The sequence below is a fragment of the Mastomys coucha genome, unplaced genomic scaffold (assembly GCF_008632895.1).
Source record: "Mastomys coucha isolate ucsf_1 unplaced genomic scaffold, UCSF_Mcou_1 pScaffold1, whole genome shotgun sequence".
NCBI classification, from domain to species: Eukaryota; Metazoa; Chordata; class Mammalia; order Rodentia; family Muridae; genus Mastomys; species Mastomys coucha.
This window is the reverse complement of record NW_022196891.1, coordinates 48,144,901-48,170,871: the sequence shown is the minus strand read 5'-3', so window position 1 is coordinate 48,170,871 and position 25,971 is coordinate 48,144,901. Positions and strand designations below refer to the sequence as shown.

At 37.0% G+C, this 25,971-nt stretch overlaps 1 protein-coding gene across 1 annotated transcript in view; it reads left to right on the top strand.

Annotated features, from left to right (window-relative positions):
* Positions 1 to 25,971, top strand: part of Swt1 (SWT1 RNA endoribonuclease homolog) — a 61,657-nt gene that overhangs the window by 18,361 nt on the left and 17,325 nt on the right. Inside the window, exons 8-16 of the mRNA XM_031378737.1 lie at positions 1,221 to 1,359; positions 3,111 to 3,212; positions 3,942 to 4,130; positions 5,731 to 5,824; positions 9,172 to 9,317; positions 11,383 to 11,546; positions 13,980 to 14,118; positions 18,134 to 18,282; positions 22,089 to 22,276. Of these exons, the coding sequence (XP_031234597.1) occupies positions 1,221 to 1,359; positions 3,111 to 3,212; positions 3,942 to 4,130; positions 5,731 to 5,824; positions 9,172 to 9,317; positions 11,383 to 11,546; positions 13,980 to 14,118; positions 18,134 to 18,282; positions 22,089 to 22,276 (1,310 nt within the window). The remainder of the gene's footprint in view (positions 1 to 1,220; positions 1,360 to 3,110; positions 3,213 to 3,941; positions 4,131 to 5,730; positions 5,825 to 9,171; positions 9,318 to 11,382; positions 11,547 to 13,979; positions 14,119 to 18,133; positions 18,283 to 22,088; positions 22,277 to 25,971) is intronic.

Below are 25,971 nucleotides of genomic sequence, written 5' to 3'. Positions count from 1 at the left end.
AAAAAAAAAAAAAAAAAAAAAAAAAAAAAGAGAATATATTCTTGTTTCTTCCTCCTCCTCCTCTTCTTCCTCCTCCTATTGTTTAATTTAAAATCTGAGAAAGTTTATCACTGTGTAACTCAGGCTGGTCTTGGCCTTGTTCTTGTTGTATAAAGAAGACTGGCCTTGAATTCATGATCTTGTAGCCTTAGCCGTCTGAGTGCTGGAATTATAGGTGTGTGCTACCATCCTCCACCCACAGTTTAATTTTTTTATATCAAGATATCATCAGAGAGATACTTCTAAAGTGAGAAGGATCTTAAGATTTATAGTTCAGAGTCGGGCGGTGGAGGCGCACGCCTTTAATCCCAGCACGTGGGAGGCAGAGGCAGGCGGATTTCTGAGTTCGAGGCCAGCCTGGTCTACAGAGTGAATTCCAGGATAGCTGGAGCTATACAGAGAAACCCTGTTTCAGATTTATAATTCAGAGCCAAGGAGATGGCTTGTGACTAAAGGTGCTTGTGCACAGCACTCTTTTGTTCCCCAGTAGAAAATAAACTTGTAAACTGTAATATAGTCAATAATAAGAGATTTAGTGTTTAGTTTCTGATGGTTGATAAACAATATTAGAAATCTCAGGGACACTGGGTGAGACATTTTGTTTTTTTAATGGAGCCAGGGATTGAATGCAGAGATTCACACATACTAGGTAAGCTTCCTATCTGCTGTAACCTCAGCTCACACTTAGTAAGAGAAAGCTAACTCAAGTACTTTTAGGTGAGAAGAGAAATGAGAATGAACTTATTTTGATGTCTGTATACTAGGTTTTATGTAAGGAACTTCACATGACTTAGATTAATAATATAATCCTTGCTGGGCTGTCGTAGTGCATATCTTTAATTCCAGCACTCAGTAGGCAGAGGCAGGTGGATCTCTGAGTTTAAAGCCAGCTTGGTTTACAGAATGAGTTCCAAGAGAGCCAGGGCTATATAGAGAAACCCTGTGTCAGGAAAACAAAACAAAAATTACTAAAGAAAATAGGTAAAATTTAATATTCTTTATAGATGGGTAAATTAAATTATAAAGTAGTAAAAGAGTTTGCTTTCCTGAGACTCCAGAGAGGAACTGGTTATAAGTCCCATGTTTTCTGTCAGGTGTTTTTGTGATGTATTGCTTTCTTTTCTTATTAAATATCTACAGTAAGTAACTCAGATACTTCACTGGAGTCTTTTACAATTTAGATGCAGATAGTAGAAGAGCTCCATGCTGCGCGTGTGGGAAAAAGTGTGGATTTACCTGTGGCTCTGCCATCTGGAGAGCTAATGAGTATGGAGATTGACTTGGTGGAAGATGATGCACATTCCTCTGCTGGTGTACTCTGTATGTTAATTTTTATGACCTCTGCATTTCTAAGAATTGATGTGTCAATATTCAAATTTTACAGTGTATAGGTGAAAATGTTAAAATATCTTCCTTTAAAATCATAATTGCGTTTCTCTTACCTTATTAGACTATTAGACATTTCCTCTTTCTCAAGAAGTAATAAAGTTATGCACCTTCTTTTATTTTTGCTCTTATATAACTTTCAGTTCTTTTAATCTCTAAAGCACTGACCAGATAGACAGTTTGCTTGAAGGTATTTTCATGGTTTCCTTGTTAATAACATAAAGTTTTGATTATTTTAACTACTAGGAACCAGTAATAACAATCAAAGTACTGGCTGGGCATGGTGGTACGTACCTGTTGTCCCAGCAGGTTGAGGCAGGAGGATTAACAGTTCAAGACCATATTGGACTAGAGTTCCAGGACAGCCTGTTCTATATGGTCTTATATATTCCTTGTCTCAAAAACAAGTAGAAATAAGTAAATAAATAAATAAATAAATAAGATTACCTAAACTAGTATACTATGTTGAATTCTCTGTAAAAATTGTAGTTCTACCTTTTGTTCATATTTAAAATACTCATATTTTATAAATTTCTAAGTACTTTCCTTATATGATCTAAGAGGAAATTTAACCAGTTCTTCACAAAGGTCCTATGAAATAATGCTCCTACTTTTATATGTTTTCTTTCTTTTATACATATTTAGCTTTTCAGTGATATGTTATTGAGGATATAATAAAATTCATACTTCTTGAGTGCCTAGCTACCAGGGATACAGGGCAGGATTTAGAACCATAGTTACTGCTGGGTAGGTCAATTTGTGATTAAAATACATCCCCAAACAATTCATGATAGTTTACTGGTGTGAGAACTTATGGTTATTGTTTTCTTTCCTTAAGAATTAAAGTAATGGGAATTTTGTAGTCCTGTGTGAAGGACTTCCTCCTGTAAGAATGCTCCCAAAGCACTCTATGGGTAGTTCTCTAAGCTTTGCTCTGTTCCAGTCTGTCCTTGCATTTCTGCTTCACCAGGCCTTACCCTCTCTGACCTAGACAAGTCCTTTACCCTCTTCTGCCCAGTCTCCCTGGCTTAAACAAGGTTGAGGGTTCTCTCAGGGAACCCTTGACTAGAAAGAAATTTATGTGGCAGCAAGTGATGGACCAGTTAGACATCAACTTGAGAGTCTTGTTATTGATTCTCTTATAACAGTAAGCTTATAAGACAAGTTTTAAATTTAAAAGAATTATCTGTACTCTTTTTGATACCTGAAACTGCCCGTAATTTCATGAACTGGGTTCTCTCAGGAGAAGGGCCAAAGAACCTGAAATAGAGGATTCTAAATGCAAAGAGAAATCACAAAGTCAAGTTGAAATAGCCCAATCAAGACTTCACTTTACTTAGAATAAGCCAGGGTTTTTATAGTCACAGGAGAAACCGAAACCAAATCCCTAGATTACATGATATTTGCATACTGCAAAAAAGGTTCAGGTGCCAAAGTCCCCAGGTTTGGAAGATCTTCAGGCGGTGGGCGTGCTCAGGTGGTGGGCGTGCTCAGGCAGCTTCTTCAAAGATGAACTGACAGTTTGCAGAGAGCATTTTGTCTTAGCTCCCTGGGTGATAGATAGCCTCCAAGCAGAGACTTCCAGAAGTCCGATGGCTGAGGGGAGGGGGAGGTAACAGATACCAAATGTAGTCATAATTTATTATTATCAAGTGTCATGAAAAACTAACTCTGCTCTTCTCTAGCAAATACCGCCTCAGACAAAAAGCTTCTAATCATTATTGACACAAATATTCTGATGAATCATCTCAAATTTGTTAAAATTTTGAAGACGACAGAAATACCAGGTATTTATAAACTGTTCATAGATTCTGATTTTCTTTTTTGAGTTGGTACTTTATATTAACATAGTTGATTTTCTCACAGCCATACTCTAGCATCTGAAGTTTTTAAGAAGGTAGCTTTAATAGTGGAATCTTGAAATCTAGAACACACTTTTAGATGGCATTTACCCTATTTTAAAATTGTTTATTATGAAATCGTTTGCATTGTGAATCTTGATTATAGGAGTCATGTCTGCCAAATTCATTCTTTTTGTTATCTGGTAATTTTTAATGTTTAAATTCTTAGCATTCTTTTGGCTTTTAGATCCTCTTTAAATTCCATATTTTTGTGTTATTTGTGTTTTGTGTGAGTGTGTGTGTGTGTGTGTGTGTGTGCGTGTGTGTGCGTGTACCTGCGTGCTCACAGGCACATATGTGCAAGCCACAGGATGTACAACTTGTAGACAACTTGTAGGAGTCTCTTTCTCCTGTCACCATTTGAGTCATCAGGGTTGGCAGCAAATGAACTTGCCCACCAAGCCATCTCCATGGGCTGGAGACTGTACTTTAAAAGTTTGACTTCTGGGTGGCGGCGGTGCACGCCTTTAATCCCAGCACTTGGGAGGCAGAGGCAGGCGGATTTCTGAGTTCAAGGCCAGCCTGGTCTACAGAGTGAGTTCCAGGACAGTCAGGGTTATACAGAGAAACCCTGTCTGGAAAAACCAAAAAAAAAAAAGTCTTTCTACTTTTCAGGATTTGATACACTTGTGTTAATAATTCCCTGGGTGGTGATGCAAGAGCTGGATCGTATGAAGGCAGGAAAATTACTAAAACATGTCCAACATAAAGCTGTCCCTGCGATTCATTTCATCAATGACAGCCTTAAAAGTCAAGACAGAAAGCTATGGGGTCAGTCATTGCAGCTGGCATCTCAGAAACTCTGTAAGTATTGTTCCTTGTGGGCGTGCCTCTGGAGAGACTGTTTGGCTGCTTGCTTAGCTCTGGAAGGAGATGGTTTAAAAATTTAGTGGGTAGGTCTAGATTGTGGAGTGAAAAGAATATTGTGGTAATTTATGGCCCATTTTGGGAATCCTTGGTTTTGTTTTATTCTTTTTCCTATACTTTCTTAGGCTATGTATGTCAGTATTTCTCAGAGTGATGATAAGGTTTTATTCATACTTGGCTATACTATAGAACTTTGGATCCCCATCTCTTTTTTGGTAATGATTTACATTTCTATTCTATCGCTTCCTCCCCTCCTCCAGCCTTTTTCTGCTCTTGCCCCCTCCTGTCTTTTCTCCTCAGACTTTTCCCTCCTCCTTTTCTGTCTTCTCTTTTTAACTTTATTTTCTGCTAAGGGGCCATGTTTTGTTTTGTTTTGTTTTGTTTCTTGCGCTTCTCTAAATGCTTTTAGAGGTTTTAAAAGGTTTTAGAGGTTAAGGAGAAGCAAGCAGGATGCAATTATATATTCATAATATTTGAGTGATGAGTTAAGACTAGAATTCATAGCTTTTGGTTTCTAGTCAGATATTTACACTCAGATCACACTTCTGTCCTCTGAATCCGGGCATTCAGAGTTGTCAAGACATTGTTTTGCATCTTCATTTTATTAAGTCTTCTGCCTTTCAGATGTATTTTAAAAAATCCAAATGCTAATCAGTACCTCCGCCAGAATAAGAAATATATTATAGCCAGATATGGTGGCACATGCCTTTAACCTAGCAATTAAGTGGCAGAAGCAGGCAGATCTCTGTGAGTTTGAAGCCAACTTGCTCTACACAGTGAGCTCCAGGACAGCTATGTCTACAGAGAGACTCTGTCTCAGAAAAAAAAAAAACAAAAAGGGGCCGGAAGGTGGTGGCACACGCCTTTAATCCCAGCACTTGGGAGGCAGGCAGATTTCTGAGTTCAAGGCCGGCCTGGTCTACAGAGTGAGTTCCAGGACAGCCAGGGTTATTCAGACAAACCCTGTCTTGAAAAACCAAAAAAAAAAAAAGGAAAAAAAAGGTATTACAATCAGTAAACCTACATTGATGTGTCATCATTACCTAGTTTACATTGTATGGGTTTGAAGAAGTATATAGTAATGTGCATGTATATCCACCACCAGAATAACTTCATTGCCTCAAAACATAGATATTTTTAATTTATAAAAATTGCCTAGATTAATCAGGTGACATCAGATTTACTTTCTGTATTTGTACGGGTATATTTTTATGATGTGCATGTACACACACGCTCGCGCGCGCGCGCGCGCGCGCGCACACACACACACACACACACACACACACACACACACACACACACACACATATATATATATATATATATATATACACCCTGCCCCTAATCTGTGGTGAATGAGAAAGCCAGCTTTTTTTCCCCATTGCCTGGATCTCACTCTAACCCAGGCTAGCCTTGATTGTGTGGCAATATTCCTGTCTCAACCTCTTGAAACAGGAATTATAAGCATGAGTCAACTTGCTCAGTGCTATATAGATTTCTAATGCACTTGCTAAGAGTTGCTTTGCTACATTTACAGATGGAATGAGTGACGAGAACAATGACGATCGAGTACTAAAGTGCTGTCTTCAGTACCAGGAGTTATTCCCCTGTTCTCTTGTTACTCTGTGCACGTGAGTTTCATAGTTACTTTGCTTTTTAAAAATAATACCTTATGGCAAAGAATTTTTAGAAATTATATTTACCAACTCAGGGATCAAATAATTATTTTATAAATCTACTAGTAATCATACTCAGCTATTCTTTTTATGATACGTGATTCCAGAGGAATGTGATACTAAATAGGTGAAATTTTATTTTAGTTTCATTAATGCAGTATTCAGAGTACTTTTGAGAAAGGGCAGGGAAAAAATTGGTATCAGAATCTTTTTTTTTTTTAAGAATTATTTATTTATTTTATTTGTATGAGTACACTGTAGCTGTACAGATGGCTATGAGCCATCATGTGGCTGCTGGGAATTGAACTCAGGACTCCAGCCCCGCTTACTCTGGCGTAATTCACTGCAGCTATCTTCAGACGCACCAGAAGAGGGCATCTGATCTCATTACGGGTGGTTGTGAGCCACCATATGGTTGCTGGGATCCGAACTCAGGACCTTCGGAAGAGCAGTCAGTGCTCTTACCTACTGAGCCATCTCGCCAGTCCTGGTATCGGAATCTTAAAGAATTTTTTAGTTGAATGAAGTAGGAAGTTGATTATTTATTCATATACAGATAGAGGGTAGCTTATGTTATATTATGTCATGAGTGCTTCTTCTGCAGTAAATTTGGGCTAGAATCTTAAGCCTTTCACTTCTCAGCTATATGAATCTGCAGCCTTCCTAACTTAGCTTTCTTGTGTTTAATAAACAGAAGAATTGTGCTTCATAAGGTTTATCAGATAGTGTATGTAAACGAATAAGGGTGCTTAGCACATGGTCATATCTTTTTTATTTTTTTATTTTTTAATTGAGACAGGGTTTCTTGTAGTCATGTAGCCCTGCTTGATCTAGATTTTTGTTAGTTTTGTTTGTTTGTTTTGTTTTACCAAAACTGGCTTTCCCTGTGTAATCCTAGTTTTCTGCAACTGATTTTGTAGACCAGGCTGACCAGCCTCAAAACTCAGAGATCTGCCTCTCCCTCCCTAGTGCTTGGATTAAAGGCCTGTGCCCCAGTCTCCTGGCTGAGCTACAACTCTTACATGGAGCAGGATGGCATCAAACTCGTAAAAAGCCACCTGTCTCTGTGCCCTGAGTAGTGGTATAAAAATATGTGCTGCCACACTCAACATGATTTTTCTTTAAGTGATAATAATGTGTATTGTATTAGTCATCTACTTGTACCTCCTACTGTGAGGATACATCTATTTAGTTGTCTGGATAATGTCACAGTTATCAGCTTTTGATGGTACTAATAGGGGAAACTTTGACACCACAGTGTATCATGCATTGGAAAACAAATTTCATTTAAAGGAGAAAGTAAATGAGAAGGCAGACTCCTCATGAAAGGAGGGGATCTGGAATCAGAATGCACTGCTATGGATTATTTTAAGCGTTTTACTTAGATTTATTATCTTAAAGCAGCTAACAACCTCAACTATTATCTCTAGCTCATATGATTCTTCTAAACTCCATTCTAATATACTCCCCTAATTTTATTGAAATCAATCATCATTAGAAAAAACAAAGAACTCTTGGTTTCTCTTAACCTATTTTATCCATTTCCAAAGCTCTATGCAGAATCTTGTTGCTACTACATTCTCACATACTTCAGTAACCTTGTTCTGTTGGGTCTCTGTTATCTCCCTGCCACATCCCCACATTAAAACATGCTATTTTCCCCTTCTACTTTTATTTATTTATTTATTTTTGGTTTTTCGAGACAGGGTTTCTCTGTGTAGCCCTGGCCATCCTGGAACTCACTCTGTAGACCAGGCTGGCCTCGAACTCAGAAATTCGCCTGCCTCTGTCTCCCAAGTGCTGGGATTAAAGGCGTGCTTCCCCTTCTACTTTAAATACTATCATACTTTCTACTTCCACATCTGCTGCCCATATTCTTCTAAATTAAAATGGTACTTTTGTATTTTTTTTTTTTTTTTTTTTTTTTTTTTTTTTTTTTTTGGTTTTTTTTCGAGACAGGGTTTCTCTGTATAGCCCTGGCTGTCCTGGAACTCACTCTGGAGACCAGGCTGGCCTCGAACTCAGAAATCCGCCTGCCTCTGCCTCCCAAGTGCTGGGATTAAAGGCGTGCGCCACCACCGCCCGGCTACTTTTGTATTTTTAAAAAAGATTTACACTATGGGGAATCCCAACAGTATTGAAAGCAAAGAAGAATAAACTCCTGATTCTTGGAATATAGCTGAGCACTTACTAGCCTCCGTGAGGCCCTAGGCTCCCTTTCCCAGAAGGGAAGGAAGAATGAAATCTTAATATAGCTGCAAAGTTATTAGGAGTCTGCCATTCTTCCTGTCCTCTACATCTTTATTCACTCCCAATCTAACTTGATTATTTTTACATAGTTTTTTGTTTTTGAGTAAAAATGTACTTACATTGCAATGCACAAATATATTAATAACTGCCAGCATTATCAAAATCATAGTGGCATAGTTCATATTTCTCTTAATATGTAAAACATTTCCATCATTCCAGAAAGTACTGTTATGGCTTTTTTTTGTTTTCCACCCTCACTTGTTTCTTAAGATGAAGCTTGGGAGCTGGTGAGAAGCTTGGGAGCTTGGGAGCTGCAGTTAAATGCATGCACTGCTCCTGCAGAGGCTCTGAGTTTGGTTTCCAGCCTGATGCTGGGCAGCTTACAACTACCTAACACTTCACCTCCAGGGAATCTGACACAGCCTCTTCTGGTCTCAGTGGGTATCTGTACATGTGACGCAAGTGTGCGTGAGCAAACAGGCAAATACTGAAAAGAAAATAAAAAGGCATCATGTAAAAATTGTGGAGTATACCAGTGCTTAAAAACAAGTTTATAGGCGCTTCACATAATATAAGCTTTAATCTTTTTTTTTTTTTTCGAGACAGGGTTTCTCTGTGTAGCCTTGGCTGTCCTGGAACTCACTCTGTAGACCAGGCTGGCCTCGAACTCAGAAATCCGCCTGTCTCTGCATCCCAAGTGCTGGGATTAAAGGCGTGCGCCACCACTGCCCGGCAGCTTTAATCTTTTAAGTTTTACTTTTGTAATTTTTAATTATGGATATGTGTATATGTCTATGTGTGGGTATGTACACATGAGTGCAGGTACCCTTGGAGGCCAGGGGCATCTGGTACTGATGTGAATGAGCAAGAAATACTCTTAACCTGGAGTCCTCTCCAGGCCTATAAATGTTTTTATCAAGTTCATTTGTAAGCTTTTAAACCATTTTTAATGTTTCTAGTGATAATTAGTCATCTACCTTGACCTGTGTGTTTGAATTGCCATACAGTTGATCTTCTAAAATGTTTTTATTTTTCCCTTACCCCACCTTTAGGGATGATAGAAATTTAAGAAGTAAAGGCCTGATAAGTGGTGTGAAGTCACTCAGTAAAGAAGAACTGGATACAGAGATACTAAATTTAACTCTGAACACAGATTTGTGTCATCAACCTTGTATTTCTAAGCAGCAGTTGAAAGCAGGTAATATTCTTACTATGATTAATTGGAAATATGTCTTATGCCCTAATATTTTTGGTAACATTTGAAACTAATAACAAATTTTCATCGTATACATTTAAAATAATCTTAACTTTAGAATACTTGCTTATATGTATTAAATGAATACATGTAAGTGGGGGGAGGCGAATATGAGACTGTGTTTCTCTGTGTAGCCCTGGCTGTCCTGGAACTCGCTCTGTAGATTAGGCTGGCCAGGAACTCATAGAGATCTGCCTGCTTCTGCCTCCTGAGTGTGGGATCAAAGACGTGCACTAGCACAGCTAGGCTGGAAATAGTCTTCGGAAGTGTAACTTTCTAATGCTTTTGTAAAGTTAGTTTCATGTTCCTAACTCCCAATTAATACAGAAAAAGCAAGTATCATACTCCAATAAAATAGATTTTTTTTTCAATTTAAACTAATAAGAAATATAAGGGCAATGCTGCTTTTTCATTAGAATAATCTATTGTGACTTGATATTTGATGGACTGTTACATTGCATGGTACTATGATAAATGTATCCTAACTTTCCCCTCTGTGAGAAAACTTTCTGCAGTGCTTGGGAGTGCCAGAGTTCAGTTTCCAGCATTCACGTTTGTCACAACCCTGTAGAATTCTAGCTTCAGGCGTTTGTCTACCTTTTCTGGCTTCTTCTTTGTGGGGAAAGTAATTGTTGAGATTTTTAACATTAGATATACTTTTTTATAGGTAATTATTTAAATATTAATGCTTCCTTCCAGTTTTAGGAGTAGTATATCTTTGTTATGATATTCAGAAATGACATTTAGAAGGAATTACAGGATTTTTTTTTTTAAATTTGCCTTTTTAAAAAGATTTATTTATTTTATGCATATGAGTATACTCCGGTCAGCCCTGCTCACTCAGTGCCTGGTCACTCTGGCCCAAAGATTGGTTTATTTTTATATATAAATACACTGTAGTAAAATTCCTCTCAGCATTGAGAAGGGAAGTTGACACAAAGTCCCTCCCCTAACTAGAAATTATTTGTGATTGATACTTGCTGGAAAAGAGAAAATCAGTTTTCTCCACATAGGTCTCGCTGGGTATATGAGCTGTAGCCCAGGAGTAGTTAGCAATACAAATGGACTCTATTTCCCTCCTTTTGTGGGCCTTTTGTTTTATTGTTTCATTCTGAAAAAAAATTTTTTTTATTTATGTGTATAAGTACATTGTAGTTGTACAGATGGTCGTGAGCCATCATGTGTGTGGCTGCTGGGAATTGGACTCAGGACCTCTGCCAGCCCCGCTCGCTCCAGCGTAATTCAGGACCTTTGGAAGAGCAGTCAGTGCTCTTACCTGCTGAGCCATCTCGCCAGCCCTCATTTTGAAATTTTTTTGTCTTACTGGTTTTGTTTTGTTTTTGTTTTTTGTTTTTGTTAATAATAAAAAGCAGTGCCTTAATGTTAAGAGATGAGCAGTGTAAAATAAAACCACTTTGCTGCATATACACAAAAGGAAAATAATAAAGCTGGGCGGTGGTGGCACACGCCTTTAATCCCAGCACTTGGGAGGCAGAGGCAGGTGGATTTCTGAGTTCCAGGCCAACCTGGTCTACAGAGTGAGTTCCAGGACAGCCAGGGCTACACAGTGAAACCCTGTCTCGAAAAACCAAAAAAAAAAAAAGAAAGAAAGAAAAAGAAAAAGAACATAATAAAATTGAATTTAGTTAAAATAACATATTTTCCCCCCATATTTCTATTTGAGTAAAAAAAACATTTTAGGGTGCTTGTTTGTCTTGGTAAATAAAAACCCCGAGTGTGGACTGAGGCTGTAGCTCATTGATAGAGTGCTTTGCTAGCACTAGTATCTCTTGCTTCATGGTTGATCCTAGTCCCACATAAACCTGGCACGGTATAGATGGTTGTAATCCAGCACTGGGCAGTAGAGATAAGAGGACCCAGAGGTCAGGGGCATTCTCAGTGATATAGGAACTTTGAAACCTGCTTTGCTGCTTGAAGTCCTGTCCCCCAAAACCAAACCAAAGATAACCCCCCTCTTTTAGTAACATCTGAAACTTTGTTTTTAAAGAACCACCAGCTGTAGAAAAGACTTGTAAAGAAGAACCTACGAACTCTGGCCTGTCCATCCTACTTGAACACATTATATGTGACCTTGAAAAATGTCTTGGGACAGCTTTATCTTCAATATTAGAAACAGAAATGAAAATTGCTTTTGGAAATCTTTGGATGGAGGTACCTATTTAACTAGTTAAGATTTCTTTCTATTATTGATGATTTGTTGTCTTAGAAGATATTTGTGAAAATTAAAAAGCTTTACAGTAATCCATATCTCACATTTTCTCTTAAATTTAAAAATTTAAATTGATTTTATATATTTTGTGTTTGTGTATGCATGTGCACAAGTGTGTGTATGTGCACAAACATGTGTTTGTCATGGTGCTCCTGTGGAAGTCAGGACAAGTTGGCAGGAATTGGTTCTGTCTTTCTATCATGTGGGTCCTCTGGATTAAACCCAGGTTGTTGGGCTTGGTGGCAGATACCTTAATAAGCTGAACCATGTTTTGATAATTATATGATAAAGATTTCTTAAGAGTTAGGACTACATACTATTTATTTACTTTGAACAGAGCAAAAGCAGATATATTTAGGGAAAACAAGGAAGAGGAGGCACTTTACATGAAGAGTGGTTTTTTTTAATTAACTAATAGTTAATTTTTTTAAAAAAATAGCTAATAGTTATTGTGTATATACTATGAATATTTGATACATTGGTCTCCTAGAGCTTTAATTGAATCCTTAAAAGTCTCGCACAAAGACTAGGGATAGGGCTAGAGAGATGGCTTAGTGGTTAAGAGCATTGACTGCTCTTCCAAAGGTCCTGAGTTCAATTCCCAGCAACCACATGGTGGCTCACAACCATCTGTAGTGGGATCTGATGCCCTCTTCTGGTGTGTTTGAAGACAGGTACAGGGTACTCATATAAATGAAATAAATAAATGTTTTTTTAAAAAAGGACTGAGGCTATAGCTCAGTTGGTAGAATGGTTGCCTGGCATGCATGAAGCTACAGGATTTATTCCAATGCCACATAAACTCTGTGTAGTGCACATGCCTGTCATCCTAGGGGTTGAAGGTAGAGGTAAGAGGATCAAGATCATCTTTGGCTTTGTTGGAGCTCAGGATACAAGAGACCTTGTTGCCAAATAAAACAAGCAGTCAATACTTTGCTTACTCAGTTTAATTCAGTTAAAATGCTTGACACAATATCTGTATATTATATTATATACATGGTATATTTATGCCATGTAAATATGAGAGTAAACATGATCATAATAAGATATTTTGAATTTCAACTTAATATCTTTTCTACATTTAAATGAAACACCAAATTTAGCAAGCATGATTTTTTTTTTCCTTAGTTTAATATTTGCTTCAAATTCACATGTGTAGCTAGGAGAAGTGTTCCAGCCCATTCATTGTAGCTGACATTTATTCCAGCTACTCAACAAGATTCTAAACTTGCCAGTGTGATGTTTGCTGCCTAGTGATCAAATGCTGATCCAGAAATAATAAAGAATAATAAAAATGACCTTGGAGGATTAGTATAAATTGGACATTTCATAGAAATATGAGTGATTCAGAAAAAGGCATTGGTCGGGCAGTGGTGGTGCATGCCTTTAATCCCAGCACTTGGGAGGCAGAGACAGGCGGATTTCTGAGTTCAAGGACAGCCAGGGCTACACAGAGAAAACCTTGTCTTGAAAAACCAAAAAAAAAAAAAAAAAAGCATTGACATCTTCCTGAATTATTTATAAATGTCTACATTTACTTATAAATATGTCTTTGTAAATGTAGCAAATCATAAAACCATTTAATTATTTTTTTTCTATATAGATTTCCCTCTGGTAGTATGAAGTATTTAGATTATTTTGATTATGGAAAGGACCATATAGAAAACTAGACTGAAAGGCTAGAGTGGTTACCAAGTGGGTAAAGGCACTTATTATTCTGGTAAAGAACCCACTCAGGTCCAGCGGTCACATGGCCACCTACAACTGTAACCCCAATTCCAGGGAATCTGATGTTTTTTTTCTAGCCTCAGAGGGGACCAGGGACACACATGGCACACATATATATGCAGGAAAACTTACACACATTAAAAAAAGCATTAATTTAAAAAAAAGTAGGTTGAGGTACTTTTCTGGTTTAAAACTATACTTCTTCACTAATTAGAGTTTGCTTTCTTTGTGTACTAAAAAGTTATGAAACCAAAGGTTAGTAATATGAATTTTATAAAATCAGTCTGTAATCGACTTACAGTTTATTTTTTTATTTATTTTTATTTTTTATTTTTTATTTTTTTGGGGGGTTTTTCGAGACAGGGTTTCTCTGTGTAGTCTTGGCTGTCCTGAAACTCACTCTGTAGACTAGGCTGGCCTCGAACTCAGAAATCCACCTGCCTCTGCCTCCCAAGTGCTGGGATTAAAGGCGTGTGCCACCATTGCCGGGCAGACTTATAGTTTAAATTGTGATTAGTACTTCTTAATTTAAAAGTATTCTGACTTGCTATATTTTTATTAGGGATATGTATAGAAGTTCCTACATTGGCACGTTTACATAATAGGTAAAACAAATCAGTATATAATGATTTTGTAATACTTTCTAGGTGCTGTATATGAAACCACCATGGACTCTAATAAATCTATTACAGTGCTTTAAAAAACATTGGATGGCTGTATTTGGATTAGTTATGGAAAATAACTTGCTTATAACTATTGAGAGCCTATATGAAAATCTCTCTAAAGGTATGAGTCTTTTATTTTCTTTCACAATAGTTCGTTAAAGTTAAGTTAATCTAGTGTGGTGGCACATGCTTGTAATCCAAGCAATTGGGAGGTGGAGGGGCAAGAGGATCAGAAGTTCAAGGTAAACTTCTATTATATAGTGAGTGCAAGGCCAGCCTAAACTATATTGGACTTTTTCTAAAAAACAGACAAACAAACAAAAAAAATCAACCAAAAATGGGCTGAAAAGATGGCTCAGTAGGTAAAGTACTTGCTATATTAGTGTAGAGACCACTGTTCAGATCCCCAGGGCCCAGAAAAGGCTGGGTGTGGCAGTGTCCTCTAATCTAGTGCTTGGAAGATGGAGACCAGTAGATTTCAGGGGCTTGCTGGCCAGCTAGATCAGCTAGAGCTCCAAGTTATGATTCACTGTTTGAGAAAATAGAGTAGAGAAACAATAGAGGAGTACTGGAGAATGTCAAGTGCGTGCATGCACAGGCACTCACAACGTACCACACACTCTCATGCAAACATTAACAAGGCTGGGGAGATGTCCAGTCAGTAAAATGCTTATAAAACAAGAATGAAGAACTGAATTCAGCCCAGCACCCTGTAAAAAAGCTGGGTGTGGCAGTTTGTGCCTATGCTGGGGAGGCAGAGACAGCATCCCTAGGGCTTGTTGGCTAGTCAGTCTAGCTCCAGGTTCAGAATTTTGAGACCCTGACTCAAAAAAAATGAGGTGGAAAGTGAGGAATCAGCCAAACCTAGAGCTTAGCAGTATGGCTCCTTTTGCTAGCCAGCTTGCTCTGGTGATCCCACCTCTTCCTTTGAGTTTATCTGTACAAATATGTGGATTACCACAGCCACCTAGCATTTCTAGGAGTTCTGGGGATTTGAACTCTGGTACTCGTGGTTGCACAACAAATACTTCAATTATTTAATTATTGATTAAGTCATCTCTTCAGTTCCACGAGCGGCTTTTAAAGTATGTTTTAATAAAAGTTATATATGTCTAGAAACATTAACCTTGATACCATTATTATCGATGGCTTCAAAACATCTTACCTAGCTGCTTTTGTGTGACTGTCTTAAGGATGAGCAGTATTCTGCCCTGACATGTAACTGAAAGGTGATGGTTAGTAGTTGGTATTTGCAGTAGGGAGAACAACTAAAGATATGATGGCTATATCTTCTTTTTTTTTTTTTTTTTCAAGACAGGGTTTCTCTGTGTAGCCCTGGCTGTCCTGGAACTCACTCTGTAGACCAGGCTGGCTCAGAAATCCGCCTGCCTCTGCCTCCCAAGTGCTGGGATTAAAGGCGTGCGCCACCACCGCCCAGCTCTTTTTCTTTTTCAAGACAGAGTTTCTCTGTGTTGTTTTTGGCTGTCCTGAAACTAGCTCTGTGGAACAGGCTAGCCTTGAACTCTCAGAGATCCACCTGCCTCTGCCTTTCTCCTACTGAGATTGAAGCATGTACCACCACTGCCTGGCTTGGCTATATGTTCTATTAAAACTTACTTTTGCGCAGAGTGGTGGTGGCACACACCTTTAATCCCAGCACTTGGGAGGCAGAGGCAGGAGGATTTCTGAGTTCGAGGCCAGCCTGGTCTACAGAGTGAGTTCCAGGACAGCCAGGGCTACACAGAGAAGCCTTGTTTCGAAAAACCAAAGAAAAAAAATGTTAGTTTTGCAGTTACTGGGTGCCTAGTTATTGGCTCTTGATCTGGATAAATCTGATACCTCCTGTTTAGTGGCTTATGGAGAATATATAACTCCTTTAAGGTAATTTAGTTTGTTTTGAAATATTATCTTAAGTCGTAAGCTAGCCCCGAATTCAATATGTGGCTTAGGATGACCTTGAACACGTATTTTTCCTGCTTCCCCTTCATGTGCTACAGATGTGCTTTTAAATTGATTTTATTTTATTTATTTTATTTATTTATTTTTTGTTTTTTTGTGTTTTTTTTCGAGACAGGGATTCTCTGTGTAGCCCTTAATCTATTTTTCTCCTTTTCAGAATCTCAGATGCTGAGATTTCAGTGTGCTAGTGTACCTATTAATAAAGCCTTTTTGTAAGTGGAAATTGTACTGATTCAGGATATAAGGCTTATTAAACACAGAGTGCCTGGGAAAAGCATTCTTTAAAGAAGCTATAGCAGTTAGGTCTTCCTTAGATTTATGCAGTTTATCAGCTCTACAGTCTGTTCCGTATAGGGCATTTTTCCCCAGAGAAGTTTAAACTAGTCATTGACTTTTGAAAGAACTAAAAGTGTTCTTATCAGGAGAAATGCTGATTTGATGTGGGAGTTAGGAGTATGGGTAAAGTGAAGAGTCTTGGCTATAATCATCTTAGTAAGTTAGACTTGTTAAATATTGCTGGATGTGGTGGCATATGCCTTTAATCCTAGTACTTGAGTACAAGGCCAGTGTGGTCTATATAGTAAGTTGCAGGTCAGCCTGATTACATGGTGAGACCCTGTCTCAAAATATAAAATAAGTATAAAATAAAAAGAATTACTGAATAATTATTAAAATGTCTTTTTAAAAAAGACATTCTTTTTATTTTATGTGGATATTTTGCCTGGTCATTCTGTACACAAGCATGAATGCCAGAAGAGGGCACCAGATCCCCTGGAACTGGAGTTAGGGTTGCTGACCATAGTATAAGTGCTGAGAATCGAATGAATTCATGTCCTCTACAAGTACAAGTGCTATTAACAGCTGAACCATCTCTCCAGCCTTTAAAATTATTTTAAAAAGTTACTTGACTCTTCAGAATCTCATAAGCAGATTCTTGTATGTGATACACAGGGATGCTTTATTCATTTTTAACTCACTTTGCCAAGGAAAGCCATGTTCAAATGTAAATATAATAGTTTCTAGAGGTGAGGGTATAGGTCAAATAGTGAAGTGCTTCCACATATTCATAAGGCAATGAGTTCAATTCCCAGAACTTCTGTGAAAAAGCTAGGTGTAGTAGTGTGTATTTGTATATAAGGATAGGAGAGAGGACAGGTGGATCTCTGGGGATTGCTGGCTAGCTAGCCTAGCCTAGTTAGGGGAGCCCCAGGCCAGTGAGGAACCTGATTTAAAGCACCCAATGAGGATAAACACCTGAGGTTGGTGTATGTTTGTGTCTCTGTGTAAACAGCCTCCAAAACCATGAATATTAAAACAGAAACAAAGCAAACAGAAACACATGATGATTTTGCCTTTGGAAGCAACTACCTATCATTATGCTTTAATGATGAAAAGATATATCTTTTCTCTCATTTATTTTGTATTATTTTGTTTTCAAAAGATTTTTGTTTGTTTCAGACAGTTTCTCACTATGTAGATAAGTCTGGCCTTGAACTTGTAGCAATTTCCCTGCACCTTGAGTACTAAAATTATAGGCATGTACCACTATGCCTGGCTTTTTTTAAATAACTTTTTAGACCTTTGAAATGATTGTCACCAAAACTTGGGAATTTAGTGGAAATGTTTTAGCCTCTTGAGAAAGCTATTATGGTAGGTTATCTTACTCTACAGGAGGAAAATTGTAGCTTCTTTTGTTTCTTATTGTTGTCCAAAGTCTTTGTTTATTAGCTGAACTTTTGTGTACAAAGAGCTAACATACCATTTTCAATAAATCTTGTTTTACATGTAATAGAATTTCAAGCTGCTTGCCTTTAACATGTGACTCCCTCCTTTATAATAGTCATCTGGATGTGAGATAGTTTCAGCTTTGCAAACTCTGTGCTTGGGCTCTTTGTTTAATGACTAATTCTTTTTACTGAAGAATGTAGTATCTTACTTTTCTTTCCTTTGAAGTTGACCGTGTTCAACGATCTAGAATCTGAATACAGAATACCAGAGTCAGTGTGAACACTTTGTCCATGAGTGTGTTCAATTGTTGCTCTCTATACCAGAGACTTATTAGTTTTGTAAATGTCTACTCTGTTTAAATTGTAAAATTAATACTTGGTTAGTGTTTCAAGGGATTGTTGTGTTGTATACCTGTTCTTTCATATTTTTCTTAATTTTTCTCTTACCAGCAAATAAGGCAGTGGATTTTACAACAGTGAAATTCTTGCTTCAGGATTCTAAAAGTTTGTTACATGCCTTCAGTACAAGGTCAAATTATGATGGAATTCTTCCCCAGACCTTTGCTCAAGTAAACAAACTACTACAAGTACTTGCAGAGGTGAGATACCCATAGATTATTATTTAGAGTAGCTCATCATATCCATTCCAAATATGAATTTAGTGGCCAAGTATAGAAGAATTCTATTACCTTGACTTATTCTTGTATGCTAAAGGCATTGAGTAAATACCAGGCATATTGAAATATAGGCAAGTCTTATCACAGGTTATAGAACATATACCTTCTATAGAAGTTGTATCACAATAGTTGTTGAAGTATTTAGGTATTTGTTTATTGATTTAATTTACTTTTTGAGATAGAACTTGTATATGTAGTTCACCTAGTCTCAAATGCATGGTTTTTTTGGGGGGGGGACTTTGTAGTATAGAGATTATGGGTATATAACACTGTACGCTTTAGATTTTATTTTTTCTTGTTGAACTTTTTTATTATTTCCTTTATGGACAAGAGAAAGTTGTGCACACAAAAAAGAGGGCCTGAGAGATGTTGTTCTTGCAGAAGAGATAGGTTCAGTTCTCAGCATTCATAGGATGGCTTACAACCATCCTTAAATTTAATTCCAGGGGTTTTGACACTGTCAGGCACCAGGCATGCCCCTGGTACACATATATGTATGCAGCCAAAGTACTCATATACATAAAATAATTTAAAAGTACAGAAAAGTTAGTTTTTTAGATTTTTCTTTTGAGACAGGGTTTCATGTAGCCTAGGATAGCCTCAGATTTATTATAGCAAAGGATAACCTTAAGTTCTTGATCCTCTTACCTTTATCTCCTGGATAATGGGATTATATCTGAATATTATCATTCTTGTTTATGTAGTGCTGGTTATCTAATACAGAATACCAATCAACTAGATACATCCTGAACCCTAAAATATATCTTACTGAGAATTGTTTGTATAATTCATTTAGATTTGATACATGCCTTTTAGAAAAAGATTATTTGTTTTATGTATATAAGTACACTGTAGCTCTCTTCAGACACACCAGGAGAGATTGGATTCCACTACAGACAATTTTGAGCCACCATGTGGTTGCTAGCAATTGAACTCAGGACCCCTGGAAGAGCAGTCAGTGCTCTTAACCACTGAGCCATCTCTCTAGCCGTTAATATATTTCTTAAATATTTATTTATGTCTCTAACTTAACAATAAATACATTATTTCCAAAATAAAATATCTTAATAGAACTTGAAAAGTACTAGGTGTAATTAGTTTTGACTAATTAGGTATCCTAATTTATCAAGAACATTCACTATCTATTTGCTTCTGAGAAACCTAAGATGAAACAGTTAATTAGCCCCATTTTTAACTATCTGTCTAAAAGGGGTAGAAGTAGGAAAAGGATAAAATCATCTATGTCTTATTAGCTTTCCAGACACCAAAAAAATTTGATGAACCACTATGTTAGAATAATTCAAATCAATTTTGTTGACTAGGTTTAGATTTTACATGTTCAGGATCCTGACCTGTGGGTTTTTTGTTGCTATTTTGTTTTTTGCCTCTAGTACTTTAAATTCTTTGAATCTTTAAACTGCTCCTATTTGTAAAATAAGTACAATAATAATTTTTAACTTAGAATTCCCATAATAAGCTAAGTTACTGAAGAACTTAGTTCCTAGGAAATAGTTAGTGCTAAGTGTTTATTTAAAAAAAAAAAAAAAGCCCCACTTGAATGATTGTGTATACTCTTGATTTAAGAGCCAGAGCAAAAAAAAAAAAAGCCAGAGCAAAAGGAGAAATAGGTAAATGCTTAACTTTAAATGTTTATGGTAATTAAAACATTATTATAGGTATAGCTCAATGGAAGAGCTTGCTTATTATGGACCAAGCCCTGTCACAAGAGTTAATTTCAGGAAAAAATATAGGTCCATTATTTATGTTTATTAAGTTCATAATTTAATAGAAATAGGCAAAATGAGATCATCTCTTTTGCTTTCTGTCTCATAAAATAGAGAATGGTAAACCCTGTGCACTTGGTGTGGAATTGTAGCCTCCTTTATATATTACTGAGAATCAAATCTTTCTTAGACATCTTACCATCTCTCAAAAGATTTTTAATCTTTTTTATTTCTTAATTTCCTCCACTTAAAAATCTGAATTGTTTCTGTTTTGTAGGGTTTTGGTTCTATGTCATAGTACTGGGTATTCATGAGAATTTAGTGAGCTAATATAAAATCTTTAAAGATACAGCATGTTTGCATAAATAGTAACAGTTACTATTTATAGTGTTAGGCATTTGTTTAAAACATTTTAAAACATAGAAGAAGTAAAATGCTGGGCAGTGGTGGCACATGCCTTTTATCCCAGCACTTGGGAGGCAGAGACAGATGGATTTCTGAGTTTGAGGCCAACCTGGTCTACAGAGAAACCCTGTCTCAAAAAGAAAAAAAAAAAAAAAAAAAAAAAAAAGGTAGTAAGACATGAAGTTGAGTTATTGATGAGTTTTGATAACCCTAGGGAAATAAAGTATTGTTTTGTGTTGGCCAACTCTTCCAGGGCATTGGGGTCAGCCTTAAAATATGGTTAATATATCCAGTGAGACTCGTGGAGAAAACTAATTTTGCCTTTATATGCAGATAGCAATTGAAATAGGTTCTTGGTTAGGCATGAGAGCCTCTGTCCACTTGGCCCTCTTAGTACTAGGACCCCATCTGTCTTGACCCTGTGCAGGCCTTGTGTGTACTGCCAATGTCTCTGAATTCATGTGCTTCAATCTTTTGCCTGCAAGACAGTTTCTTTGGGATAATATATCAACTCTGGCCCTTAAAGTTATTCTTTCTCCTTTTCCACGTAGATCCTTGAACCTTGAGGGGAGGGCTTTTGAGGAAGAAATCCCATCTAGGATTTAGTACTCCAAAGTTGCTCACCTCTGCACGTTGTCCAGCTGTGGCTCTCTGTTAGTTCCTGTCTAGTGTAAGAAGCTTCTCTGATGAGGGTTGAGCAAGGCCCTGAACTATGTGTACAGCAGTATGCCATTAAGCTCATTTTATTGCTGTTGTTCTTTTTAGCAGAATAATAGTACTAGGTTTTCCCTAGGCTGATGACCTATCTAGTATCAGGTTCTCAATCACTTTAGTAGTATCAGAGATGGGTTCCATCTTAAGAGTGGACTTTAAATCCAATCAGAAGGTAGTTGGTTATTCCATAACATTTGTGTCACCATTGTGCCAATATATTGTGACTGGGAAACACTGATGATTTCCTTTCTCTTCTGCTAGCATGTAGTGTACCTTCTAGGACCGTGAACGCTAGTCATTTGTAGTGAGGGCTCTAGTTAGGCACTAGCTCAACTTCTCTATGTTCTATGGTGTATGGAAGTGTTGTCTTCAGCAATAGGGCCTTACCATTGTTGTAGAGGAGAATAGCTGTGGCAGTGATTTGGGGTTTCCATGGGACTCCTTTGACCAACATTTGAATAAGATGTAATCCATTCCTGGCATTGGAGATTTGACATGGTGGCATAGATAGATACGTTGCGGTATTGTCTCCCTGATTATTTGGTGACTGTTTAGATTCCCTTCATATATGTATATGTTTGAGGAAGCTTCTACAGTAGTAGGTTTCCATATGGATTCAAATGGCTTTTATGTAATTCTCTCCATAACAATATAGTAAACAGTATTCTTAACTGACATTCAAATGTTAGGTAAGAAAGGTTACTATGGTAAGTAAGTTGAGCATAGAAAAGGAGAATATTTTTCTAAGTCTAATGCTTTTATAGGAATATTCTGTACACATGAAAGAAAAAAAGAATGGCCAGCATGTCTAGAAAGCTGGTATCTCTGTTTCCTCAGTTGCTAGTGAAGGATGGGAATGCATTTTATGTAATTCCTTTGTCACAGGTCAAGACAAAACTTAAGCCAAATTCTTCAGAAAGCACATTGAGTAGAAAGCAGGAAGACACTTCTTTGATGAAGCTTCATAACCAAGACGTCAATGTTTTCTTGGATTCTAATCTTCCCCAGTTCACCAGGCATCAAGAAATCTGGTCTGTCCTGGAGAATGTTTGGACTTCAATATATCAGAACAGGTACTGAATTCTCAAGACATTCAACTCTGTCATTACAAGTTTGCTTTTTATAGGATTTCTATTCTTACCATTTCCACTGAAGTTAGTGTTTGGGTTTTTGAGTTTATTGTGCTAGATTGTCATACTAAGGACCTTTTGTCAGATTGGCACATTAAAAATATTTATGTTCACCCAGGCGGTGGCTCATGCCTTTAATCCCAGCACTTGGGAGGCAGAGGCAGGTGGATTTCTGAGTTCGAAGCCAGCCTGGTCTACAGAGTGAGTTCCAGGATAGCCAAGGCTACACAGAGAAAACCTGTCTGGGAAAACAAACAAACAAACAAACAAAAAAAGAAAGAAAGAAAAAGAAATATTTATGTTTAAATATGGGTAAACATCAGAATTACCTGGAAATTTTTATAGTTTCTATATCTTAACACTATTCTTAGAAATTTAGATTCAGTAGGAGAAAGTTAAATCTGAGAGTGCATTAAAAAAAAAAAATCTCTCCAGGTGATTCTGATGTAATCAAGATGAGGAGCATTGCTTGCATAGGTCCCAACCAATGAGTCACTTAGATTGATTCAACTGTTTAGAAAGTTGTAAATCGCCTGGCAGTGGTGGCGCATGCCTTTAATCCCAGTGCTTGGGAGGCAGAGCCAGGGGGATTTTCTGAGTTCAAGGCTGGCCTGGTCTACAGAGTGAGTTTCAGGACAGCCAGGGCTCCACAGAGAAACCCTGTCTCAAAAACAACAACAACAACAAAAAAAGAAAAAGAAAGAAAGTTGCAAATCTGTAATTAAACTGGAAAGAACTTGAGAAAAGTTCCTTGGGTTTTAGAAAATTCATATAAGTTTTAAAGGTGGATAAATTCTGTTGTTTAAAAGGGTAAATACTATTACCTTAGTATGTAAACATAAAACAGTGAATTTAGAATTCTGAAATGAAGAAATACACAAATCATTCTTGGGTGGATTTAATTTTATATGTATGTGTATGTGGACATGGCAGTGTCTCGGTGTGGAGGTCAGAGGACAGTTTGCAGAAATGGGTTCTTTTCCCTCCACTGTATGATTTCCAGTGACCAAGCTCAGCTCAGCAGGCTCAGCAGTAGGTACCTCTCCCTGCTAAGCCACTGTGCTACCTCCCTCTCTCTTCTTTCCCAGTGTTTGGGACCAGTTTTGTTTTAGACAGATGTTCTAACACGAGGTTACATTCCCTTTGAATAGTTTTTCAAATAAGGTGCTGTTAGAATAGCTTATATAACTTTAAAACCACTGATTTTAGAATAGATAAACACTTAATACTTTTCCCCAAGCCCATTATCTTTATATAATTAATTTACCAGGTAGTATGACTTTGATTCAAGGCCCAGTGTGAGTATTATTTTGTATTAAGATCATCTATTGCTATACAGAGAAACTCTGTCTCAAAAAAACCTAAAAAAAAAAAAAAACCCAAAAAAAAAAAGATCATCTATTTGTTTTTAAAAGCACCAGAGTATATTGGCAGTATATTGAAATATCTATTCTCAGTTGGCTATTAGGAACTCATTATTTATTTATTTATTTGTATATCCAATTATTTAAAAATTTTACACAAGCATATGTCTATGTTGCTTACTCCGGTCTCATCTGTCTTCCCTTTTCTCTACTCATTTGTCTTTGTTCTTAGGGCTCATTTTTTTTTTTTTTTTAACTCCTTGACTATAATTAAACATTTTCCAGCAAATTTATGTCCTGCTATTTGGCTTTCTAACCCATCATACTAAAAAGATAACTGCAGCTGTGTGAACTGGAGATTATATTACAGATTTAATAACTTTTTTATGAATCAGTTTGTTTTTCAGTCAACATATTTTTGATATTTTGATTAATCAGATACTCTTTTTTTTTTCAGATTTTTTTTTTTAAAGATTTACTTTATTTATTTTATGTGTATGAGTACACTGTAGCTGTACTGATGGCCATGAGCTATCATGTGTGTGGCTGCTGGGAACTGAACTCAGGGCCTCTGCTGGCCCCGCTTGCTCTGGCTTAATTCACTGTAGCTGTCTTCAGATGCACCAGAAGAGGGCGTCCAGTCTCATTACGGGTGGTTGTGAGCCACCATGTGGTTGCTGGGATCCGAACTCAGGACCTTCGGAAGAGCAGTCCGAGCTCTTACCCGCTGAGCCATCTCGCCAGCCCAATCAGATACTCTTATTTACAGAAAATTACCATACATAGGAAGTAGGAATGACTGCTTTAAATACAAAACCATATCTAAGACATTTGAAAACATAGGCTTTGATCTATAATATTCATACATATGTATTGCATGCTAGAGAGCCCTGTGGTAATTCTGGATAATAGACTTAATTTAATAGCATTTCAGTAAGTGACAATGTTTATATTGCTTTAACAATACATATATATTTAGCCTAGTTTTTTTTCACAAGTCTAGTTGTATACCAAAATTACAATGGAACTCATTGACTATAATTCTTTAATATAAAAATGTTCTTTGGGAGGTCTGGTAAGTAGTCTGTGTAAGTAGGTACCTCTCCCTGTAACACAAAGTTAGTAGAACACACTTGTGGTTAGTGTTATCATCTTGGCAGAATCTAGAAACATCTGAGTACTAGGCCTTTGGGTGTGTCTGTTGAATATTATCTTGATTGCTTAATTGAGGTAGGAAGATCTGCAGCTGTGTGCAGCACCATTTTCTGGCTGGGTTCTGGATGTCTGAAGTAAAGGGAGCTGAGCATGTCTTATAAAATGATTTTTTTTCTTTTTTTCCTTTTTTTAATGATCTAAGTTTTATTGCATTATGATGAGAAAAGATAATTTCAATTTATCTGAATTTGTTAAAATTTAAAAACATATTTTAAGTAAATAGAAATACATCACATTCTTCTTTACCTTTTGTACCCCAACTCCTCCCAGAGACCCCCCCTTCAATACCTGCCATACCTTTTGTTTTTTTTTATATTCTGCAAAATGATTTATAAGTACATATTTCTTGTTACCTTTGTCATTGCCATTCTTAGTGACTTAGAATTTTATTAATATATCACACACACAAAAAAAATAAGGAAACTGCTTTTGGCAGTTGATAATTTTCTATAAACTGACTACTTAACCAGTTGACTAGTTTATTTCATAATGTTGAAAGTTAATGAGTCTGACAGTAGATTGTAGCTTTTATACATAACTCTTGATTTGCAATGTTTCTGTTCAGAACCACCTCATTCATTATTCAGTGTGACTTTACAAGTAATATATTAATATTTATTTAGTCTATATTTTCACATCCTACTTTGTATAAAAGTAAAAATATTTTACTTTTTTTTTTTTTTTTTTTTTGAGACATGGCCTTACTACATAGCTCTGGCTGTCTCTGCCTCCTGAGTGCTGGGATAAAATACATGGGCTACCACCTTGGTACTTAAAAACTGTACCACAGTTTCTATGGGACAATAAAGACAATGACTTTGGGAAAACATCTAGTCTTTCTGAAACTCAGTTTGTTCAACTTGAAGCAGAATAGGATCACATGATCTCTAAGATCTACAGACTCTGGAGTTCCATGACTTAGATTTAACACACTCATATCTCCTCCCCTCCCCTCCGCCCTCCCCTCCCTCTCTCTCTCTCTCTGCCTGCCTGCCTGCCTGCCTGCCTGCCTGCCTTCCTTCTTTCCTTCCTTCCTTCCTTCCTTCCTTCCTTCCTTCC